The sequence below is a fragment of the Pseudocercospora fijiensis genome (assembly GCF_000340215.1).
Source record: "Pseudocercospora fijiensis CIRAD86 unplaced genomic scaffold MYCFIscaffold_5, whole genome shotgun sequence".
Classification (NCBI taxonomy): domain Eukaryota; kingdom Fungi; phylum Ascomycota; class Dothideomycetes; order Mycosphaerellales; family Mycosphaerellaceae; genus Pseudocercospora; species Pseudocercospora fijiensis.
Window position 1 is genome coordinate 4,819,878 of NW_006921536.1, and position 20,676 is coordinate 4,840,553.

At 50.5% G+C, this 20,676-nt stretch overlaps 7 protein-coding genes across 7 annotated transcripts; 4 read left to right on the plus strand and 3 right to left on the minus strand.

Annotated features, from left to right (window-relative positions):
• Window positions 1-896: 896 nt before the first annotated feature.
• MYCFIDRAFT_204005 (glycoside hydrolase family 3 protein) lies at window positions 897-3,529 on the plus strand (the record flags this gene model as incomplete). Its single annotated transcript, XM_007929589.1, has 5 exons — window positions 897-948; window positions 1,004-1,398; window positions 1,452-2,648; window positions 2,712-2,817; window positions 2,868-3,529. The coding sequence occupies 5 exons, from the start codon at window positions 897-899 to the stop codon at window positions 3,302-3,304; spliced, it is 2,187 nt and encodes a 728-aa protein (XP_007927780.1). The 3' UTR covers window positions 3,305-3,529.
• A 1,011-nt stretch (window positions 3,530-4,540) lies between these two features.
• Window positions 4,541-5,956, plus strand: MYCFIDRAFT_40308 (uncharacterized protein; the record flags this gene model as incomplete). The annotated part of the gene is made up of 2 exons (XM_007928799.1): window positions 4,541-4,667; window positions 4,734-5,956. The coding sequence occupies 2 exons, from the start codon at window positions 4,541-4,543 to the stop codon at window positions 5,954-5,956; spliced, it is 1,350 nt and encodes a 449-aa protein (XP_007926990.1).
• Window positions 5,957-6,618: 662 nt separating this feature from the next.
• Window positions 6,619-8,037, minus strand: MYCFIDRAFT_116840 (uncharacterized protein; the record flags this gene model as incomplete). Its single annotated transcript, XM_007929590.1, has 3 exons — window positions 6,619-6,945; window positions 6,999-7,796; window positions 7,876-8,037. Coding segments are annotated over 3 exons (1,287 nt in total), but the record flags the coding sequence as incomplete, so codon positions are not given.
• Window positions 8,038-9,108: 1,071 nt separating this feature from the next.
• Window positions 9,109-10,032, minus strand: MYCFIDRAFT_52704 (uncharacterized protein). Its single transcript, XM_007928861.1, has 2 exons — window positions 9,846-10,032; window positions 9,109-9,787 (listed from the first exon to the last, which is right to left on the minus strand). The coding sequence occupies exons 1-2, from the start codon at window positions 9,986-9,988 to the stop codon at window positions 9,187-9,189; spliced, it is 744 nt and encodes a 247-aa protein (XP_007927052.1). The 5' UTR covers window positions 9,989-10,032; the 3' UTR covers window positions 9,109-9,186.
• A 1,523-nt stretch (window positions 10,033-11,555) lies between these two features.
• MYCFIDRAFT_119749 (uncharacterized protein) lies at window positions 11,556-12,401 on the plus strand (the record flags this gene model as incomplete). Its single annotated transcript, XM_007929591.1, has 2 exons — window positions 11,556-12,031; window positions 12,083-12,401. Coding segments are annotated over 2 exons (795 nt in total), but the record flags the coding sequence as incomplete, so codon positions are not given.
• A 1,300-nt stretch (window positions 12,402-13,701) lies between these two features.
• Window positions 13,702-14,352, plus strand: MYCFIDRAFT_197543 (uncharacterized protein; the record flags this gene model as incomplete). The annotated part of the gene is made up of 1 exon (XM_007929593.1): window positions 13,702-14,352. The coding sequence occupies one exon, from the start codon at window positions 13,702-13,704 to the stop codon at window positions 14,350-14,352; it is 651 nt and encodes a 216-aa protein (XP_007927784.1).
• Window positions 14,353-15,645: 1,293 nt separating this feature from the next.
• MYCFIDRAFT_82333 (uncharacterized protein) lies at window positions 15,646-18,150 on the minus strand (the record flags this gene model as incomplete). The annotated part of the gene is made up of 5 exons (XM_007929532.1): window positions 15,646-15,660; window positions 15,713-15,743; window positions 16,242-17,711; window positions 17,929-17,985; window positions 18,107-18,150. The coding sequence occupies 5 exons, from the start codon at window positions 18,148-18,150 to the stop codon at window positions 15,646-15,648; spliced, it is 1,617 nt and encodes a 538-aa protein (XP_007927723.1).
• Window positions 18,151-20,676: the final 2,526 nt, after the last annotated feature.

Here is a 20,676-nt window from a genome sequence, read left to right on the forward strand (position 1 = left end):
CCGACCTACGGAAACGTGGAGTAAGGTAGGTCGCGGCCTCAAGATCGTACAATATGCCTGTGCTACTGCTGAATCAACACCGATATCCTCATTAATGTAACAATAATCACAGATTCTAACAAGCGATCGATATAGCCTGGCTAGACTGGGTCTTCCCCAAGTCTTGCCCAAGTCTTCTCCGCCCTCCACTTTCGTACCCCGCCGCTTGCGAAGCTTGGCAATTTGCTTGAGATGCTTGGATGCTTCTCACGCGCGGCTGATCTCGTGTCACATCGCGGCGTTCAAAGCTCGATGACGAGTCTCTGGATCCTCTTTCTGTACTAGTCAGGCACGTTTCTTTGCGATGTTCTCCCTCACGCTCGATTCTCGGAATTTCCGTAAGAATGCTGCACCGAGCTCGCCCTTCGATCCCCTCATCTGATAGCAGTTCCTCCTCCACTTCAGTTCGTCGGACTTAGCCTAGGAATTCGTCAAGGGGATGGTCTACATTTTGAATTGATTAGCCGACTCTATTGTTTCTTCGGTGTCTCCTCGGTCTTGAAGTCGTTCCTCTCCCATTGCCCTTAATACGGTACGGCGCCGGGCTCTATTCCACGTAGACGTCTAGGAAGTCCGATCGAGAACACGCAGTAGCGCATACCTACTTGGCTCCAGTCCGAACCTGTTCTTGCTGCAAACACGACAGACCCCGGAGAGGGACAAGCTAGAGACAATGAGTATTGCACTAGTCCGACGGCTCAGGTCATCGAGGTACAAGGGCTACAATGTACTGCCCGCCTTTTCGCCGCTACCTTCAAGGCATATATGCATGATGATGCGCCAGTCTGCAAAATGCCACGCGAGAGCTCTAAACCTAATCTTCCACCTCTCCCCAGGTGAAGGACACAAGACAGATGATGCGCTCCGTCACTCTCACAGCCTCGCTGGCTTCGGCCGCATATACAACCAGTATGTCAATGGCTCGCTTGTACTCTTGACAACTTGGCTAACAAAACATCTCCAGCACTCCCCGCTAGCAATCCATGGGCATCTGCATATGCCAAAGCGTCGACATTCGTAGCAAATTTGACTCTGAGTGAGCTCAATAACGTGACCCTCGGATACTCAGTCGGCGGTACACTTTCAGCTGGCAACGCCTGCTCCGGTGTCAGTGGCAGTGTCCCCAGACTTGGGTTTCCAGGACTTTGCTTCCAAGATGCCGGCAATGGTGTGCGCGCCCAAGACGGCGTGAGCTCGTTCGCTTCGGGTATATCAGTGGGTGCCAGCTGGAATGCAGAGCTTGCATATGTACGCGGAAAGTACATGGGCGCGGAGTTCCAGCGGAAAGGCGTCAATGTTGCTCTTGGGCCGGTTATTGGACCTGTTGGGCGTATTGCGGAAGGCGGGAGGAATTGGGAGGTATGATGTGCAGACGAGGCTGAGCATGAAGCAAGAGACTAATTCGTGGCCAGGGCTTTGGTGCCGATCCTTATCTAGATGGCATTCTTGTTGCGCCGACCATCAAAGGCCTCCAAGAAAGCGCGATTGCTTGCACGAAGCATTTTTTGGCATACGAGCAAGAGACCAATCGCACAGCTTCTTCTCTGAATGAAAATGGGCTGGCGGTCGACAGTATTCTTGACGACAAGACTCTCCACGAGGTCTACCTCTGGCCCTTTCACGATGCAGTCGAAGCTGGAACGGGTTCGATCATGTGCGCTTACAACCGCGTCAACGGCAGCTATGCATGTGACAACGACTACACCCAGAACCAGCTTCTCAAGAATGAGCTTGGATTTAAAGGCTTCATCGTATCTGACTGGGGCGCTCAACACTCATTCGACACTGCCAAGAACGGTCTGGACGTTGTGATGCCAGACTCGGAATACTGGAACAATGATCAACTTGCCCAAGCTGTTCGGAACGGCACTTTGAGCCGAGATCGTCTTGAAGACATGGCTCTTCGTACCATCGCTACTTGGTACTTTGCCGGTCAAGACTCGTCTACCTTTCCCGCCACATCATCGGGTCCAGGTTTTGCAGAGAGTGGTAATCTGACTTTAAAACACACCTTTGTCAAGGCTCGTGATCCTGCTTCGGCTCCAAGCATTCTCCAAGGAGCACAGGAAGGCCACGTACTTGTCAAGAACACCAACAACGCACTGCCACTCAAGAAGCCCAACGTCCTGTCCCTCTTCGGCTACGGTGCCACAGCCGAGCCAATTTTTGGACCAGATGTCGTGGCGGGAGCTTTTGGCCCTAACACCACTGCCGATCTTTTCAATTTCAACTGGCAATTACTCGGCGAGAAGGCCTACAACGCTTTCTACGAAACCATTTATGCGCCGCATACATTTCCTGGTGTGATGTTCACTGCCGGTGGCCCTGGTGCGAACACTCCACCATACATCAGTACTCCTTTCGATGCACTCACGAACCGTGCGATCGAAGATGGAACACAGCTGTTTTGGAATTTCGATCAGTCCAACACCAACCCCGCAGTGGAAGGCGCAAGCGACGCGGCCATCATTTTCCTCAATGAGTGGGCCAGCGAAGGCTGGGATCGCTGGGATGGGCTGACTGACGGGCCTAGCGACGAGCTCGTGAAGAATATCGCTGCGCAGTGTTCAAACACAATTGTCGTGATTCACAACGCCGGTGCAAGAATCGTAGATGCCTAGGTCAAGCATCCGAATGTTACGGCTCTCATCTTCGCCCACCTTCCTGGACAGGATGCTGGAAGAGCGCTTGTTCAGATTCTGCATGGAGACGTCTCGCCATCTGGTCGCATGCCGTATACTTTGGCCAAGAGCGAGAGTGACTATGGACATCTCTTGAGTCCTGATATTGGCACGTCAACACCACTGATCCAAAGTCATATTTCACAGAAGGCGTGAAGATCGATTACCGCTCCTTCTTAGCACGAAATGTGACTCTACGCTACGAGTTCGGTTATGGCCTTACGTACACGACCTTTCCATACTCGGACTTTGCTATCAACATCTATCAGCCTGATGTGACAGGCCTCTTCGATACTGTTGGCACCGTCTCCATCCGCGTTACAAATACTGGCGACTTCTCCACTGCAGAAGTCAGCCAGCTATACCTGCAGATTCCCGGTGCTAATACGAGGGCTCTGCGTGGCTTCCAGAAGACTCCGCTTGCTCCCGGTGCAAGTAAGCCTGTGACCTTTAGCCTAAGGAAGAAGGACATTAGTACTTGGGACTCTGATGCTAAGCGCTGGGTCCAGCCGAAAGGCACGTATCAGGTATTCGTGGGCAAGAGCGTGTTGGATATTCAGGCTCAAGGAAGCTTTACGATATAATGTCTGGTCGATGCCCCTATGCTGAAGCTTTGATCAATCTGTCTTCGCAGGAACGCCCCATGAAACGGAGACCAGTTGAATATGAGACCATGAAGATCCTTCATATGAGTCCAGTTTCAGGTTCGGCTGTGCGAAGGTCCGCCTTGGGTGTAGAGGCTGATGAGTATTCCAAAGTTTCGCTTGCATCTTTAAAGAGTCGCTATATCACGCGGAGATTTTTGTTGGAAATCTGAATCTGGCCACCTCCACTAACCCAGCCACGAGTACATCCCAGGAGCTCCAGCATATTGGGGTGTATGAGGCTTGACTCGGCCGAGTGTCCACACCTGTCGTTGCAATTCCAGACACTGCTGGTTCCTCAAGCTCAGCTTTGAAGCGAGACATTTTTCATGTGAGCTTTGTGCTGACCATAGGATGAAGGCGATAATGAAGAGCACTTCTCTTCGATCTCCCTTACTTGAACGCTGTGTTTCTCGAAGGCACTCCTGTAATGTTTGGCATGGCACGTCGCATAGTCCGGGTAAGCGCCAGACGATCTGATTGTCTAACATGGCGAGAAGAGTGCCTGCAGGGTGGAATGTCGGGATCTCCTCACTCGTGGTGCACGGCAACGAGGATATCTTTTCAGATTCCGTCGTCTTCAGACCTGAGCGCTGGGTATTGGAAGGCGGGATCTCGTCCAACAAAGATCTCGGGAAATCCCATATGTCGTTCGGGGTCAAGTTACTTTGATCTTTGTCTTGGCATTCATCTTGCAGAAGCTGAGCTGAAGTTCGCCATCGCGGCCGTCGCAAGGTACATGAGACCAGCGTGGAGGATTGAGCGTATCTGCATGATTATCAGATGGCGCATGGGGATCTGGACAGTCTAGGATTAGGACGATCGTTAGAGTCAAGGCTTGGTAGTCAGTCAGATGCTGTGAGCACAAGCCCTGATATTGTCGGAAATGCTCTCTCTCGATACCAGCCCTGTGCATCCTGCGTAAATCCACTCACTAAGTGCCGGCGTGATCCAACGAGTGTGTTTGAGGGCAGAAAGAATCTGTCATGTTCCTCCCAAGGGTCCTCTCCTCTCGGTCTCGGTCTCGGTCTCAGAGTTCAAGGGTTCTCCGCGGGACCAGCCTCATTCTCGGCTCAGAGCGGTCTGCTAGTGCATCTTCTCAGTCCAACGCACACACACTGTGCATATTCACTTACACAGCTGAGCACGAATCCGAGCACTAGGATGGAAGAAGCCATGGATATCGACGACTTCCAGTCAATGTCAGACAAGTTCCTCACCTGGCTGAAAAACACAGGCGCAACCATCTCTCCCAAGATCCAACTCGCAGATCTAAGAGACAGAGCAGCTGGCCGAGGCGTCGGTATGTCTTACCATTGCACATAGAATCTTCTGATGCGAGTCTACACATTGACTCAGAGTACTCCAGTCGCAACCTCAGACCTCACCTCAGACGAAGAAATCTTCCGCATCCCTCGAACATCAATCCTCACAACCGAAACCACCGACCTCCCCCAAGAAATCCTCCAACAACTCACCGACCCATGGCTCTCCCTAATCCTCGCCATGATCTTCGAATACCTCCTCGGCACCAACTCACGCTTCAAACCCTACCTCGACATCCTCCCCGAAAGTTTCAACACTCTAATGTTCTGGACCGATAACGAACTCCAGTATCTCCAAGGCAGCGCCATACTCTCAAAAATCGGGAAAGAAGAAGCAGACAATACCTTCTCTGAACAATTACTCCCAATCATAACCAAAAATCCCGAAATCTTCAAAATCGGAACCTGCAACAATCAAGATCTTCTCGCTCTATGTCATAGAATGGGCAGCATAATAATGTCCTACGCCTTCGATCTCGACCCTCCTCCCACCACCACCACCTCCTCCTCCGAAGAATGGGAATCAGACTCCGACTCCGAAAACGAAAAAATCTCCCCCAAAGCCCTAATCCCTCTAGCAGACATGCTAAACGCCAACGGAGACCTCACAAACTCCAAACTCTTCTTCTCCTCAGACTCTTTCATCATGAAAACTTTGCAACCCGTAGCAGCCGGCGAAGAACTCCTCAACGATTTCGGCCCCCTTCCTCCCGCAGATTTATTGCGAAGGTATGGATTCGTGACGAAAAATTATTCGAAATGGGATGTGGTGGAGATTTCGGCGGAGAAAATCAAAGATTGCGTGAAAGTCGATTCGGAGAATGAGATATATGCGAAATTTCAATATGCGGAAGAACAAGGCGTACTGGACGATGCGTACGATATCGCGCGTCCGGGGAACGAAGAGGGACAATTCTCAGAAGAGCTTTGCGTGTTTTTGAATTTGTTGGTTTTGAGGAAAGGGGAGTTTGAGAAGATGGTGGAAAAGGAGAAATTACCGAAGGTGGAGTTGTCGGTTGAGGCGAAGAGGTTGTTGAGGAGGGTATTGGTACATCGATATTCTGAGTATCCGGTGGAGAAAGAGTTGAGGGAGTCGGGTTCTTCTTCTACACGGATGGAGATGGCGAGACAAGTTATTGAAGGGGAGAAAGAGGTGATTAGGGAAGCAATCGAGGCGGTGACGGATGATGCTAATACTAATAAGAAGCGGGCGGCGGATACTTTGGAGGAAGAAGCGGCGGCGATCAGGAATCCGGTGAAGAAATGAAGAGAAGAGGTGGGATAAGCATGTGTTACTGGTACAATGCATCAATGGGTATCACAACTATCCTATCATGACAACAAGCCGCGTGGTATCGAAGGGCAAATACGGCAACAAAACCCCGCCATCCATACATTCAATCACGCACGCACTCAGTGGAGGCCGAAATTCCCACTTGAGCCACGCTGATCTGGACTTCCTGCTGTGCTCGAGCCAGTCGCTGCGTGCGCGCCTGCTGCTGCCGCTTGCGCTGCTTGCATCTGAGCCATGATCGCGGCCTGGTCTCCGCTTGGTCTCTGTTGATGCTGGCTACTCGTCCTGTTCAGGCTGAGCGCCAAACGGTACTCCATTACCTTACTCTCAGGAACGAAATGACAAGATTCCAGCTCATCATCGCTCTCAGCGTCAGAGACAACACCGTTGAAGACAGCAGCCTGCGGTCTCTGCTTTCGCCTTTCTAAGTGTCTGCGACCACCACGTCCAATGCGGATGCGACACATGGGATTGCCGAAGCGTTGTCGCTTGGCCTCTCTTTCGTCCTCGTCGTAGTGGCTTTCGCTTGGCGATGGAGGTGCAAAGCAGAGATTAAACTGTGGCTCCTTGCTCACCATGGCATTGAGCTTCGCCAAATCCGGTTTCTGGTCCACCATGTCCACATCGCCATCTCGATCCTGTGAGCTCCTAGATGGCAGTGATGGTGGTGGCGTCGGATATCCTTCACCGGGTGCTTCGAGCGCTGCCCACTGTGGCGGCTGATCTGCTGCATCGGGCGGTGGCGTGATGGGATTCCATGTCCGGTCTTGCCAGTGGTGGTTCCAGCGTCGATGTTGTTCCTTCCTGGAGTCAATCGTATGCTGGACCTGCGCATCGGCTTCAGCGTGCTCGTCAGCCAACAGCTTGAGGTCAGTCTCTGGTGCACGGTCGGCGCGAGAGGGGATTCGAATGGTTGGACCTCGAGCCTGAGTGCCATCTCTTGCTTTGGGCTTTGGTTGAGGCTATGAAGTGTCAGCAGATTCACGTGGCAATGATGATGGCAAGGTAAGCTTACCCTTTGGTTGACGAGCAATTCTTCGTCCTCGTTCTTATCGCCGACAATGTTCTTGGCGATCTTAACTTCCTTGAGCTGCTTGCGTTGCTCAAATACTTTGCGGTTGATCTCCAGCGATCCCTTGTTGAGATCCTCGCGGGTTCGGACGCTGAGCAAGATCTGACGGGCCGTTTCGAGCTCCAGTCTCATCTTCTTCAGCTTTTCCACAACCTGCGCATCTCGGCCTCGAGTCTTCCTGGTCTGTCGCACCTCTCTACGACGGAAACAGACGTAGGGATCTGCATCATCTGCATCGTTGGATGTGTCGAGCACGCGGACCTTGATGGTTGGTACAAGAGGACGACTACCTTTCCTGGACGCCCAGTACTGATAGATGTGCTCGACATGCTTGTTAGCTTCAGCTGGAAGAGGTTCCTCGAGGGCATCCTGCATCTCTCGAAGCGACAACAATGGCGCGCTGTCAAGGTTGGCGAATGGCTGGAGTCGCTGGCTGGTCTCCTCAAAGCAATTCATGACTTCCTCGAACATGTCTTCGGAGCATTGATCAGACTTATCCTTGATAAGCTGGCCATTGACATCTTTGCCATCGTTGAGCTGGGCAAGAAAGGCTGCATCATCCTCATTCATGCAATAGGGAATCCCAATGCAGTCCTCGACCGTCGAGCTGAACCTGATGTAGGTTGCAGGCTCACGCCAAGTTCTGGGATACAGCTCATCATACTTGACACCTTTCGCCTTGACAGCATCTGGGGTGGGAATGTAAGTCTGCTTGGCCTGTGTCGCGGCATTGATGACCGCCTGAAGATGGAATTCCTGCGCGATGAAAGGTAAGCCATGGAAGCAGGCAAGGGTAAGGTCAGCCCCAGAAATCACTTACGACTTCTTCATTCTTCTCAACACCAGTCTCAACCTGAGGAATATGTCCTTGCGCTTCATGATCCAACGCATCTTCAATATCCGCCTCACGAATCACATGCAGCGGCTGTTTCGTATTGAGCTTGCGTTGCCGGACATTCCTCGCATTCGTCCTTGCGCTCATGGTTGGCAGGCGAGCTGGCGAGCGGCGAGTGGAGCCTCAGGCATCAACCACTCCACCCGCTGTACGGGCGCAAAATCTGCGCGCCGCTCGCTCGACGAGACAGAAAGCGCTCGTCAGCCGTGCAGAAGTGCGTGCAGGTGTGGGGATTTTGGGATGAAATAAATCTTTGAAGTCGTGCCTGCTGGAAATTGATGGAGGCGGGCGTGTTTCGATGGTTGTGCGATGGTGTGGTGTGGTGTGGTCGTCTGCTCGCTCCAACTCCGCGTTGCCCGTTGCCAGGTGCCAGGTGCCAGGTGTGCTCTCCAGCTGTGCGTTTTGTTTTTGCTGGCTGTCCCGCCCGCCGGCAAAGTTAGGAAGCTGCGCCGGCGCTTCCCGCTCCTTCTTTCCGCTCAGCTCGGCCTGTCTTGTCTTGGTCAGAATTATGCTCATTGACGCAGTATAGTATCAGCGATATGACATAATATTGAGGCATGTATGTGTATTTCTGCAGTGTCTCGCTCTATCCGTTTCCCTGTCTTCCTTCTACTTCACTTCGGCTTATCAACTCGAATGGAACTACAACTCAAATGCCAAGGCCACCACCAATACTTATGGCACTGCGATGCTCAGGAGAAGTCTACTTGGGTTCGCGAACCTTCATTATATTGTACCAACTTCTCACTACAGTATCATATTTTTCCTCGTCACAATTTTTTTCACTCCCTTCTTCTCTTCTTCCCACTTCCCCCTCACATAACTCCTCAACATCCCCTACATCTCATAGACCGATCCCAAAGCTCGAGTATCCCACAAACACCTCCTTCGGTCAAGCGATGATGTGAGAGCGATTGCCGTTTCTAGAAAGCCTGCAATCGGCGAGGTATCCACTCGTAACGAGACCTGTCAGGCAGGAATGATAATACAGAGTAACAACCCTTCAAATATATGAGGGCTTTTCACTATCTCTGATGATGCCACTCTGTGTGGTGTCGGAAATGTAGGAGAGTTTCTTTTTTGGTGTTTTGCTTAGGATCTGGGATGGATAGATTAGGCTGGGGTTTGAAAGGATGGATGAGGAGAGTGTGAATTTTTGTAGCAGGCCGAGATCGAAGTCTTCAGACAGCCATTTCAAAATTTTTGAGAGTGCGGATTCATGCCTATCCCGATCAACTACGCCGGTTTCCCCCGATTCCGCTCCCCACCAGTCTCAGTCTTAAGATCCTCTTTTTTCACCGCTTCACTCGCTTTCAAAGCCGGGAAATCAAAACTCTTGCTCTTCCCACCCTTCAAACCCTGCCATCGACCATACGAGTTCGTATTCGTCCAAGTCAAAAGTCCTACCCAAGGCTGTACATTCCAATGCAGAGTCAAAGTAGCATTCTCCCTTTCCGCCATCTTCCCCGACACATCGGTGATCTGGTATTTTGGCTTTTGGTTGTTCAGACGGAGGATACCGGGCTCGGTGCCGGGTGGATAGGCTTTTGCGTCTGGGGATCGCTTTTTGGATTTCTGCTTCTGACCGCTGGGTGTAGGGTGGACGTACGTATTGGGGTGGAAAGGTGCGAGGTCGTGGGGGATGATGGCGTCCCAGACGACGACTTCGGAGTCAGGAATCTCGCCGGGCTTCTTCGAGGGGTATGAGGCGGTGATGTATGCGAAGACTTGTTTCGTGTTCCAATTGAAGAGGGAGCTCAGGTCGGCATCGAGGTCGAAGGTTACGTGGGCGTATTCTTCGCGCTTGGTGGAGTAGTAGTGCGGTCTTCCTTTGACTCTGTGTATCGCCGTCAGCTTGGATGTAATATATGATACAGAGGTCATTTGCTACATACACTCGCACATTCTTGAGGTCTAGAGACGCCGATGGTGTTTGGGGGCTTAGAAGCACGCTGACTGCAATTGCTGCTGCTACTGCAAAGGCCACTGATGTGAAGAAGCCAAAGACATTCTGGATGCGCGATAAGCTCGAGTGCATGGTGAGGCTATTCGGCAGTACTATGCCGGTGTTGTGGTTTTGTTATAGCATTGATCTCATAGCTTTGAAAGTCGTCGAACAGCACGGCTCGAAGCAGCAACGTCGCGGTTTCCAAATTTGGCTCAGGCTCACGCTTCGGTCCGTTCTACCGAGCAGCCTTGGCTGAACTCTGAAGATGAACTTTCTCCTGCCCAAGTTCAACTTCATCACTTCTTCGGAGCAAGGCAGTCTCGATCAGATCTCGTCTGCTACTATCATCCTATCACTGAGGATGACTGAATGCGCTCGCACGATACTTTGCTGCAGACTCCGAATCATCCCCGGCCAGATCCACACCGCTGGCGATCCGAATGTCAGCGCGTGCTTCGCCCGTGCAACGGAGCATACAGATGACTTGGGATGTTATCTCCGATTAGACAGCTGACAGACAAGGCTCATCCCTCTCTACAGACCCGAAAGACATCTGTCGGTGGCTTTTGAACGACGTCAATGACGGTAGGAACGGAAAGTTGCAGCCAACGTGATGTGACGTGCTGAGATCTCGTTGCATCGCGGAACAATTTCCTATGCAGTTCTCGCTTGTTTGAGACTTGAGACTTGTGCTACAACAGGAGCTCACATGTCCTCGGCATTGGCGAAGGACACATTCCATGCCAGCAAAGAATTCAGGAACAACTTTGGGGATTTTTGCGAGCGACTTGACTCGTCGAATCTGACAAAGTCTTCAGCCGATCATCTCCATCTGGTATGGCGATCACTTCCACGACATGCACATTGGACGACGGCTGAACTTCGCCTCAGAGAAGCATTTCGCCAAGGGTTCTGAACGCGATCCCACATGCTTCGCGAAATCTGCACGCCGCGAGCTGCGAGTCAGATGCTGTCAAACAGCAGCTGTGTGGCGCTTTCCACATCGCAGGTGTCGGACCATTTGTTACGGCAAGAGAAGATGTTTCCTCAAAGCTGTGCACATCGTCAAGTGAAGTTCGACAATACGTGCTATGTATCATCTGTCCAAAATCTGATCCGCATTGGCACACTAACCAGTTCACACTTCTTGTGCAGCGTGCAACGTGCAGCGTGCTACCTTGCTCGCCACACATTGGTGTTTGTACGTTACTCCACCATGCTCAGCGTTCCGCTTTTCTGATCACGGACTTTGGTGATCAAACGGACCCCCTCCACGTGGCTGTCACCTGCAGCCCGTCATGAAGACATGACTGCTCGACAACTTTTACCATCCGTGTCCTTCTGCTTCTTCGCCCGCCTCCACATCAAGAAGATTTTTTTTGACTTGATAGCGGTACAACTTCGAGGATAGAGCAACGTGCTGCAGGGCGCCTTGATGGTCCTTGTGGGTCGAAGCTTTAATCTTGGGCAGTCCGTGGCCTCGGTCCCAGATCTTTGCACCTTCGGTATGGTTCTCTAAACCTCTGGCTCGAACTGGGACCGACACTCATCATTCCGATTTTGCATTTTCGCATAGGCCTGAGGTCTATTTGGACGACACGCTCGACGCCGCTGTGGTCTCGGCGGCAGCACAATGGCTGCGGGCGGACATGCTCCAGGAGATGCTGTCACCGGTGTCACGATCGCTTTCACGATACTGGCTTTCCTTGCAACGGTCGCTCGAATTTACACACGAACATGGATCGTACACAATGCTGGATTGGACGACCTATTCAATTCAATCGCGCTCGCCCTTACCATAGCCCTCACCGCAACAATGTGTATGCAGGTGAAGTACGGAATGGGAAGGCATTACGATACGCTCAGTGAACACGAGAAGAAATACTCTCTGATATGGTTCTGGGCATCTGTCTGGATATACTATCTTGCGCTGTGCTTCACAAAGCTATCGATCATATTGCAATACCTCAGGATATTCCCGAATCGACCATTCCGCAGAGTGTGCTTCGCGTTGATTGGCGTCATTGTTGGCTGGACCATGTGGGCTTTTCTTTCGGCAGTCTTTGCTTGCTGGCCAATTCATTCGTTCTGGGATGGTTCGAGAGGCACATGCCTCAATCGCTTGGCAGTCTGGTAAGTCAACGTCCTGAGACATAATCTATAGTGATCGCTAATCTAGACCAGGTTCTCCAATGCTGCTGTCAATATCGCAACAGACTTGGCGACCGCCATTATCCCACTGCCTGTCCTGAAATCTTTGAATATACCAAAGAAACAACGATACATATTGATGGCCGTCTTCGGGCTCGGAGGCGTGGTGTGCATCATATCAGTATTGCGACTGTCCGCGCTCTACGCCATTTCCGTCTCGGACGACGTAAGCTGGGACAACCCACTAGCGGCGATCTGGAGCAGCACTGAAGTTAACGTCGGCATTGTGTGCTCGTGCCTGCCAACACTAAAAGGCTGCGTGACCAGATTCTTCCCACATCTCTTCATATCAACCAACGGATCTCGACGCGTGACACCCGTCTTCGAACTCAGCGGTCCCGCCACACGAGGCAAATTTCAGTCTCACATATCAGCAAATCCAAGTCAGACAGGAAAAGAGAAGCAGAGCGGCCGATTCACCTTTCGATTAGGAAAGAAGTTTCACACATCTGACATGAAAGATATGGAAGAAGGAAGCCAAAGTAGCAGTTGTTCACATGGTCGCACATCACCGGATGCTCTTACTTCGGGCATACATGTCACGACGATTGTGGAGCAAGAGGAGGAAAGGGATGTGGATGGGGACGAGGAGACCGGGAGGCGAGAGAGTGAGAGTGTAAAGGGACTCGTGCCTGTAGAGCCATATCATGGCAATTGAAAATTCATGCATGCGGAACCACAGGACGCTTGACTTTGACCTTAGGCGATTTTGTAATTTTTGATCTTGAAATTTCTTGGAGAAGCGGGTAAAAGTCTAACATGGCTTGTAGCGTCCGATATGAGAGGATTCATAAAGTATTCACGACGAGATCGAGGACGGCAATTCGCGCCACCGGAGCCTACCATTACGTCTCGCAACAGGCAGAATTACTTATACAAGGCGGCATTGCTCTTTCCGTCATGTGGGGGAGAACCACCGTCACTGCCATCAAGGCATTGTATACGTTCTTCCACACCTCCGAAGTCATTCACGAGACATTGCGGCCAGGCTGTAGGCAATCATAAAAAGCCCACTTCGCAAAGCCATCTCCCTCCGCAATCACAAATCGACCTCACCCGAAAGCAAACACCTTCCCATCAGCACTCTACTCGACATGCCACCGTCAGCCCCATCACTCGATCTTTTCCACACCGGTAGCACCGGCAAATCTTTCTTCCAGCAAACCGACATCAACCGATGCATGCTTGGTGAAGCACATGCTCCAGCCGCAACGCAAGACAAGAATACCGTAACTCATTCGACGCGTGATAGGAGGAAGAAGCCACTCTTTGGACCTACTGGATCTAAAGTCTTCTGTGGGAATTTCGATAAGGGGAATATGCCCGTTGTGAAACCGAAGCTGGCTTCGAAGGAGTTTTAGGTTTGGAGTCTTGGCGGTCATGTGCAAGAGCCTGGCGGTGAGTTGCAAATGATCTCGCGACTGCCTTTTGGTGGAGTCACTTGATGATCTTGCCTAAGTGATCCTTTTACGCAATTCCATGCATGGCCGTTGCGTTTCATCATCAAGCTCACTTTGCTAAGTGTATAAGTTTGAGTTTCCTTCTCAATCTCTTCTTATCCTTTACATCCACGACCCGCATCATCCAACACGATGAAGCGCTCCAACCCTCCAACCGCTCAAGGCGCACGCAAGAAAAAGAAAGCTAAGAAATCTTCTAAGCAGCAGACAACTCAGCTCCGCTCATTCATCTTCGAGAATCTGCCAGGTGGAGTGCGCAACCAGATCTACGAACTCGTCGCTTCAAACGAGACCACATATCTCCCGAAAAAGACTCCGCGCTTAAGCTCAACCTCGCGCCTCCTCGTGGCCAATCACAAGATCAGCCAGGAATTCGCTACTATGCTTGACGGCTCCGCTGAGATCGACATCACAATCCAGAACTTCGATTTCACCAACCTTATCAAATTCATCGACACTCGCTCAGAGCTGAGCTTCAAACATCTTGCCAAATCGACTCTCTCTATCGCGCTTCACTACGGTCGGCCGCCTTGGGTTAAGAAGGGAAAGATGGCTCCGGATTTTTATGTGAAGCTTTTGAGATGGTTTGAGTGCTTCAACCGCCTGGAAGATTGGGGGGATGCTCCCAGGACGGAGTATTACGCCATGGGTGGGAGTAGCCGTTCGACAGGCGAGTGGTTTGACGCTGTTGACAACTGTCAGTCATGGCACAATAGTAATGGTTGGGGAGCAATGGAGCTTGAGAAGATCACTTGGACGCTTTTAGGGATGGACGGACCATGAAGATGAATGCTGAAGCTCATCGGGGGCTTCTTGGCATTTCTCGAAGTTTGTCACAGACGGATGAGATGTCGCAGGTACTCTCTCATCAAAGCAATTCGGACTCTCGTCGAGCATAGTACTTACTGGGTCTGCATTAGCTCGAACTGAAGAAAACCCTACCTTGAAAACTTCATCTTTCCCCATACACGTCACCCGTGTAAACATGATCCTCCTCCACCGCACCATTAGTTCGCGCATAAGATCCAACTTCACATCTATCACTGTCCCCATTCGTGGTGTGCACGTCTCAGTGAGCAAAGGATGTCGCCGCGCAAGTTAGCGTATTACTTTCACCAAGTTTGTGACGTTGAGGATATGGTAGTTCGTCTGAGGTAAGTACCCGCAGACCAGACCCACATTTACATTCCGCGTATCAACAGCCAAATCGTGTAGTCCTCAAATTATGAGTTAGTTGGCGGCAAGATTCTGCCTGTAGCAGGTACCCACAAGAACTCAACGGCGCCGCATTTCGTCGGGTCCATTTCGTGATGTTTGGATTGCTCGTCGGGCGCTGTCCGTGGGTTTGTATTGCTTGCCCGTAGTCACGGTATGAAATGTCCTCGTCAAACCACTCTCGCGCGATCGTCGTTGTATCGCCTCCAACAGCCATGCCGGCTGGAACAACATCCGATATCCTGTGTCATTCATCCAGATCTAAAGAGATATGCGAGCATAGTGGTTGATTCCTGAATAATCGATTCTACACCCTTAAATCAAATCAGTGAATATTCAATTCAGAATATTCAAGTGAATAATCAGAATCAGCATATAAAAGGGCAAAAAGAATAAATATTTCACTAGTTTAAATAGTCAGTTGGATTCTAGTAGTGGATTGAATAGTAGATTGGATAATAGTTATTCAATTTCAGTAGTACTCCGGCGTATATACGAGGCTCTTTGTCGTCTTCCTCGTAACCCTACGGAATAGTAGCTATAGACCCTCCTTTTCCGCATCTCCGATATACTGCTTAAAGTTATTCTACGCTACTTCGTTAATAAATGATAGGATGCCGGCTTATTAGAAATAGAGCTAAGCAGGGGTAATACAATAGTCGGTCTCGCTAAGAGTTAGATAAGTAGCTACTATATCCTTAAGCAGGAGGTTGAGATAATAGCTCTACAATGCTAAGAACGCCTACGTAGACTGGTCGATTGTCTATAACTCTTGCTCCGAGTTAGGCTCCGAGTCCGACATCTAAACTATTAGTATATACTGGAATGCTATAGTTAGCTGTTTACCTACCTCGATTACTTCTACGCGTTTCCGTCCTATTGAAGATATTGTATTATATAAAGAAAGAGCTGGAATTTGCATACTTACATAGGATATAAGTGCGCCGTAGTATAACCGCCTGAATATTCATATTCATAAATATTCAAGAATGCTAGAATCAATCATGAATATTCTAAATATGAATATTCACTTGAATATGCAATTCAAGAATCAACCACTCGCATAATGCGAGTGAAACCTCTCCGTAAGGTATTGAAATTCATCTATGCAGTCTGAATCTTGCCCCAACAGCTCTTCGGAGTGTGTTAAGAAATTTTCTGAAATCGACATGATGTCGTGCGCACTCCATCTCGGCTCAGACGGAGCGAGCTACATCTGGGTGATATTCCGTGCGCTCTCCTCCGATCTCATCTTTGGCCTTTCCCGATTTCAATCGCTTTTGTAGCGTCGATAGATAGTATCATGGCCACCCTAGCTGTGTTTAGGGGGAGTGATTGAGTGATATCTGTCTTCACTTCATTCATGCTCTCCCCTTTCGTCTTCAGCCGCTTCCTGAACCACGCTGATCCATCTTGTGTCGTTTGTAATGCCGTACATATGGTGTCTTGCTGCTTACGGAGCTGAAGCATCAGGCATTTCCTCATCCTCGTCTGATGACTCATTCTCATCTGATGAGATAACATGGACTTCAACCACTTGCTCTTCTCCGCTATTCGTGCCATTCTGCGAAGTATCTGAACTAGGCTCGCTCTCATAGTCAAGTAGTTTTGGATGAAGACTCTGCAGATCCGCAGAATTTGACATCCGGGTCAGTGCTATTGCGTCAATGGACAGCCTCAATCCTGGTAGTCCACCGAAGTCCTCTCGGATCTTCAAAATGTCGCTAGCGTTGAGCTCCAGACTTCCAGTGTTGTCTTGAAGAACCAGGTCCACCCAAGCCTTGGTGATAACGTGAATGAAGTACCAGAGGACGTGATAGTTTCTGAAACTCATCGAAAAGTGGTTTACCCTCAGGCAATCTTCTAATATGGATTGCAGAGTGTCTGCTATATCCAAAGAAGGCTTTGTGAGGTCAATATGTTCGTCAGGATTCCTGTACTGATTGAACTTGTCGGAAAGCCACTCCAAGCATAACTTAGGCTTGGTACCTGAATATTGAAGCAGAACTTCAGCCGGACGCCAATTGAGCGGAGTCCAAGTGCTAAAGAGCGCGTTGTGGTAGAGATACTCGAGATCCAGACCTAGTCTGTGCAAACTCTTACCCACAACTTGCATCGCCTTGACCTTGATTTCAGGGTATTCGTCTGGGATGACTTCGAGTACCATCGAGACAAGACGACCATCGCAGAATATATCCCCATCATCACAATTATTACACCAGTGTCCCAAAAATTTGTCGGGAGCTCTCAAATCTCCAGACATCCAAGAGCGCAGGATCAATTCCGCCGATTCATATTGCGAGCCTAGGACCTCCCAGTACCCGGGCACCTCTTGGTCTTTCGCATGCAACAAGATCGCAGACGCCACGCTTAGGCACTCGGTGGAGTGTGCGCAAAATTCGTTTCGCTCTACGCAAGGTTTGAAAAGGACAGCACTAACATCGTAGTTGAGAAAGTAACCGGTTGCGTGATATAGGAAGTTATAAAGAGCTGGCAATACCTTTGCTCTGTTCCGCATGATGTCCCAGAAAGGCTTTTTGCGTAGTTGGTCCAAATTTTGGCGAATTTGATCGGCGATATCCTTGGAATACATGTAGTAGTCGAGAAGTTCGGCGAGATGCTCGTAATATAACGACGTCACATCATCTCCATAATCATGAGCGACGAACTCTTGAGCCAGTAAGTTCCATCGCTCCGCTTTATTCAGATCGTCGAGGTACTCCGTGTCTGCATTCACTTGCTCATCCTTAAAATATCTCAAGACTGGCGAGTTAAGACCGATCCGGGCTGATGGTTCGTCTGTGGCATGTTTGTCTGGAACTTGCACCTTGCGCCTATTCCTTGTTGCTGTCTTCTGGATTCTGGTGGTATTTGCTGTACGGTGTTTGATGCCCCATTCCTTGAACTTCAGACGCCAAGCTCGTGTGCTATGACAAGGGTCAGCGAGTCCATCGTGATCTCCCGATGGGCTATGGACTAGATTGAAGATCTCTCAACCGCTCCGCTTGAGCATGTCGCCATCGGCTTGCTGTGCGTGAAGATATTGCCATCGATGGAGCCATATGGCGGAGTCGATGCGATACACAGGTCGGTGAGTGAACCAAGTTCACTCGTACGGCTCAACGAGACCCTCACTGCACTTACGATGCTTCGAACTTATGCAGTCCATACAGCTCAGCCTTGATCTCGTCGAGCGTGTATCTATTGGCATGCCTAGCAAATCAGAACATCATGTCAGCAAGATCCGTTCGTAGAGAAGTTTCATCCCAATGCATCCACGGCCAGGTGATGTCTGTGATTGGCTAGTCCGGAATCGACTTACAGCTGACACGCCTCGTTCTTTATGCTAAGCCAGTCCTTCGTCATTGTCAGACCGATAAACAATTCAGAGCGAAGCAGAGAGTCAAAATTGCATTCCAAAGTGCGGAAAGGCTGGATTAAATCATAATCAGGCCTGCTAGAGTAGCAGCGACATGCGACCCGTGTGACGTGTGCCTCGATTGCCTTGCGCTAACGCAAGCATCCTGCAGGGCGGGGATGCCAGGATGTTCCACTTGTTATTGGTCTTGCGACCGAGAAACTGCACATAAATGTGTATTTTCGTAAGCCATGCTCCCCACAGCACAGGTGAAACGGGCTTGGCAACACGTTTCTCGCACGGAACACAACCTCTAGTCCAGATTGAGCTGGACAATATGGTTCGCATGTGGCTTCATCTGCTCCATCTTCTTCATTTCGCCCACCAGCCCATGCAGGAGAGGGAATCTGATGTGCTCTTTTGCACTGGCTCATTGGCTTCTCTTCAAGCTCGTAGCTTCTGACTGGATCGGCTCAAGGCGAGCGTTGCGTATGCGGTCGATCTACGCATGCTGCTTCCGAATCGCTTCCAAGGCATAGCATGGATCCTGGGCTGGATCACAGGTTGTACACGCCTTTGATGTGCAAAATGCTCTGATGTGCAAAATTCTCTGATGTGCAAAATGCTCTGATGTGCAAAATGTTCTTCATTTTGTGGTTAATGGTCCGCTCGCAATGGGTATAAGATGACGGCCACGTCGCAGCTCCGTCTGTTGTCGTTTACCGAGCGTTGAGAGTTTCGTCGAGCATCACATTTCCTCGCAACATCCCTAGAGTCAACAGTCAATCGTAAGAGTTCTTTCTGCCTAGCAGCAGTATCCCGACATGTCATCGTAAGTGTTGACCATATCTCTCTCGTCCAAACGGTATTGCTGAAACATTATCAGCACCAAAGCCACCCATGGTAGCTCTGCTCCCTCCAACATCACTCTCGCCAGTAGTCGACCAAGTAACTCGGCTGGAGATGCACTCACGTCGGCCAACCTTGCTTCTCATAATATAGCTATGGGGAACAATGCTGTGCCAACTCCAGTTGCCAGGTGGTTGGCTGAACGACATGACCAAGTCATCCAAGGTCGTCGGGCCGAAGGATGGAATGAGCCAGTCAAGCAGGATGAGCTCGCTGCAGACATCGAAGCCGCTGGTAAAGGTGGCCACTAGGGGCGGTCCAACGGTGCGGTAAGTCTTCACTCATCCAAGCCATCGAAAGTCCAGGTTCCTAACATGATCTTCAGGTCTTCGCGAATACAGTCGCTCGTACAGAGCACGATGTTGACGACTTGCCAGTTCCGGAAGAGAAGGACTTCGATGGCATTTGTTCCAAACTCCATCGTCATAACCCTCCCCGGCTCGACAGCCTCTACCTCTACCCCGTGGCGCCCGACATACACCACCGCATCTGCCAGATCCGTCAAGAATGCTTCGATATATGATGAACACCTTCCTCTTCAAGGCAATGGGCATTCAGATCCGAAGCTGGGCCCACATTGCTGGGTCCATGCCAGAAGTCCCGATTCCCACAGAGTATCCTTAAGTGGTATTCGACACTCCTTTTCAGCCAATATATCTCACTCCTTCGTTAGCAGAGCCAGTGGACTAGAAAATTCGTAATTTGAAAATGCAGATTGTTTGCACTACTTCCTTCTCCCACCATCGCTTTTTCCGCAAGACCCGTTTTTCTATTAGCGCCTTGCAAAAGAGCCTGGTCGGAGTTTCCAGCCACGAGGGTCCGAAAGTCTTCCAAGAGCCAGTGGTGGAAGCGATCTTAGATGCCCAGTACCCGTGAGTGCGCAACGCGACAGGAGACGAGAACAGCTTCGAATCGGCGACCACGATGTGGTATGTAGTGGCCTGCTTGCCCGCCGGAATCATGGGCATAGTGTGCGCTGCTACAGTCGCCAAGGATAACTTATATGAAAATGATGTTGTGTTCAGAGACTAATCCACGAAGTCCGAAGAGGAAACGCACAGCAGTTCCAGCCTCAGGCATTCAGCACGTGATGTGCAGCCCTGCAGCTTCCCGATCGAGCTTCACATCCGACTCTCGACCGATCAACCACGCGACTTCATCAGCTCCAACATGAGTGCTACCAAAGGCAACAAGCGCAGCGACATCCGGTCTATTTGCCCCGTTGAGCACTTTTGGTGACGCTTCCAAAGACTTGATTATTCCCTAAATGGCGCTTTTGCAGTTTGTGTCTGATCCCCGTCTTCTAGCGACTCAAGATGTCCCCATAACAGTCATACTATATCGCCCAGCGAGATCAGCACTTCCGGCTCGGTCGTCGCGGTTCGAGTCGGCGAACCAGCTAACCAGTTCCATATTCACCGCGCCGTCCGAATTCCTCCAGACGAAAGCAAAGGCAGAATAGAACCAGAGCGACTCCGAGTCCGCCGTCTCTCTCAGCAAGAACATACCCCCGAAGCCTTTCTCATCTATTCCAAGTGGCTCTAAATCAGCGGCATCATCGCCATCCCCGCGACCGACAACGAGTCTGCCTAATTCGACGAGAAGTCGGACTGGCTCCTCGGCGA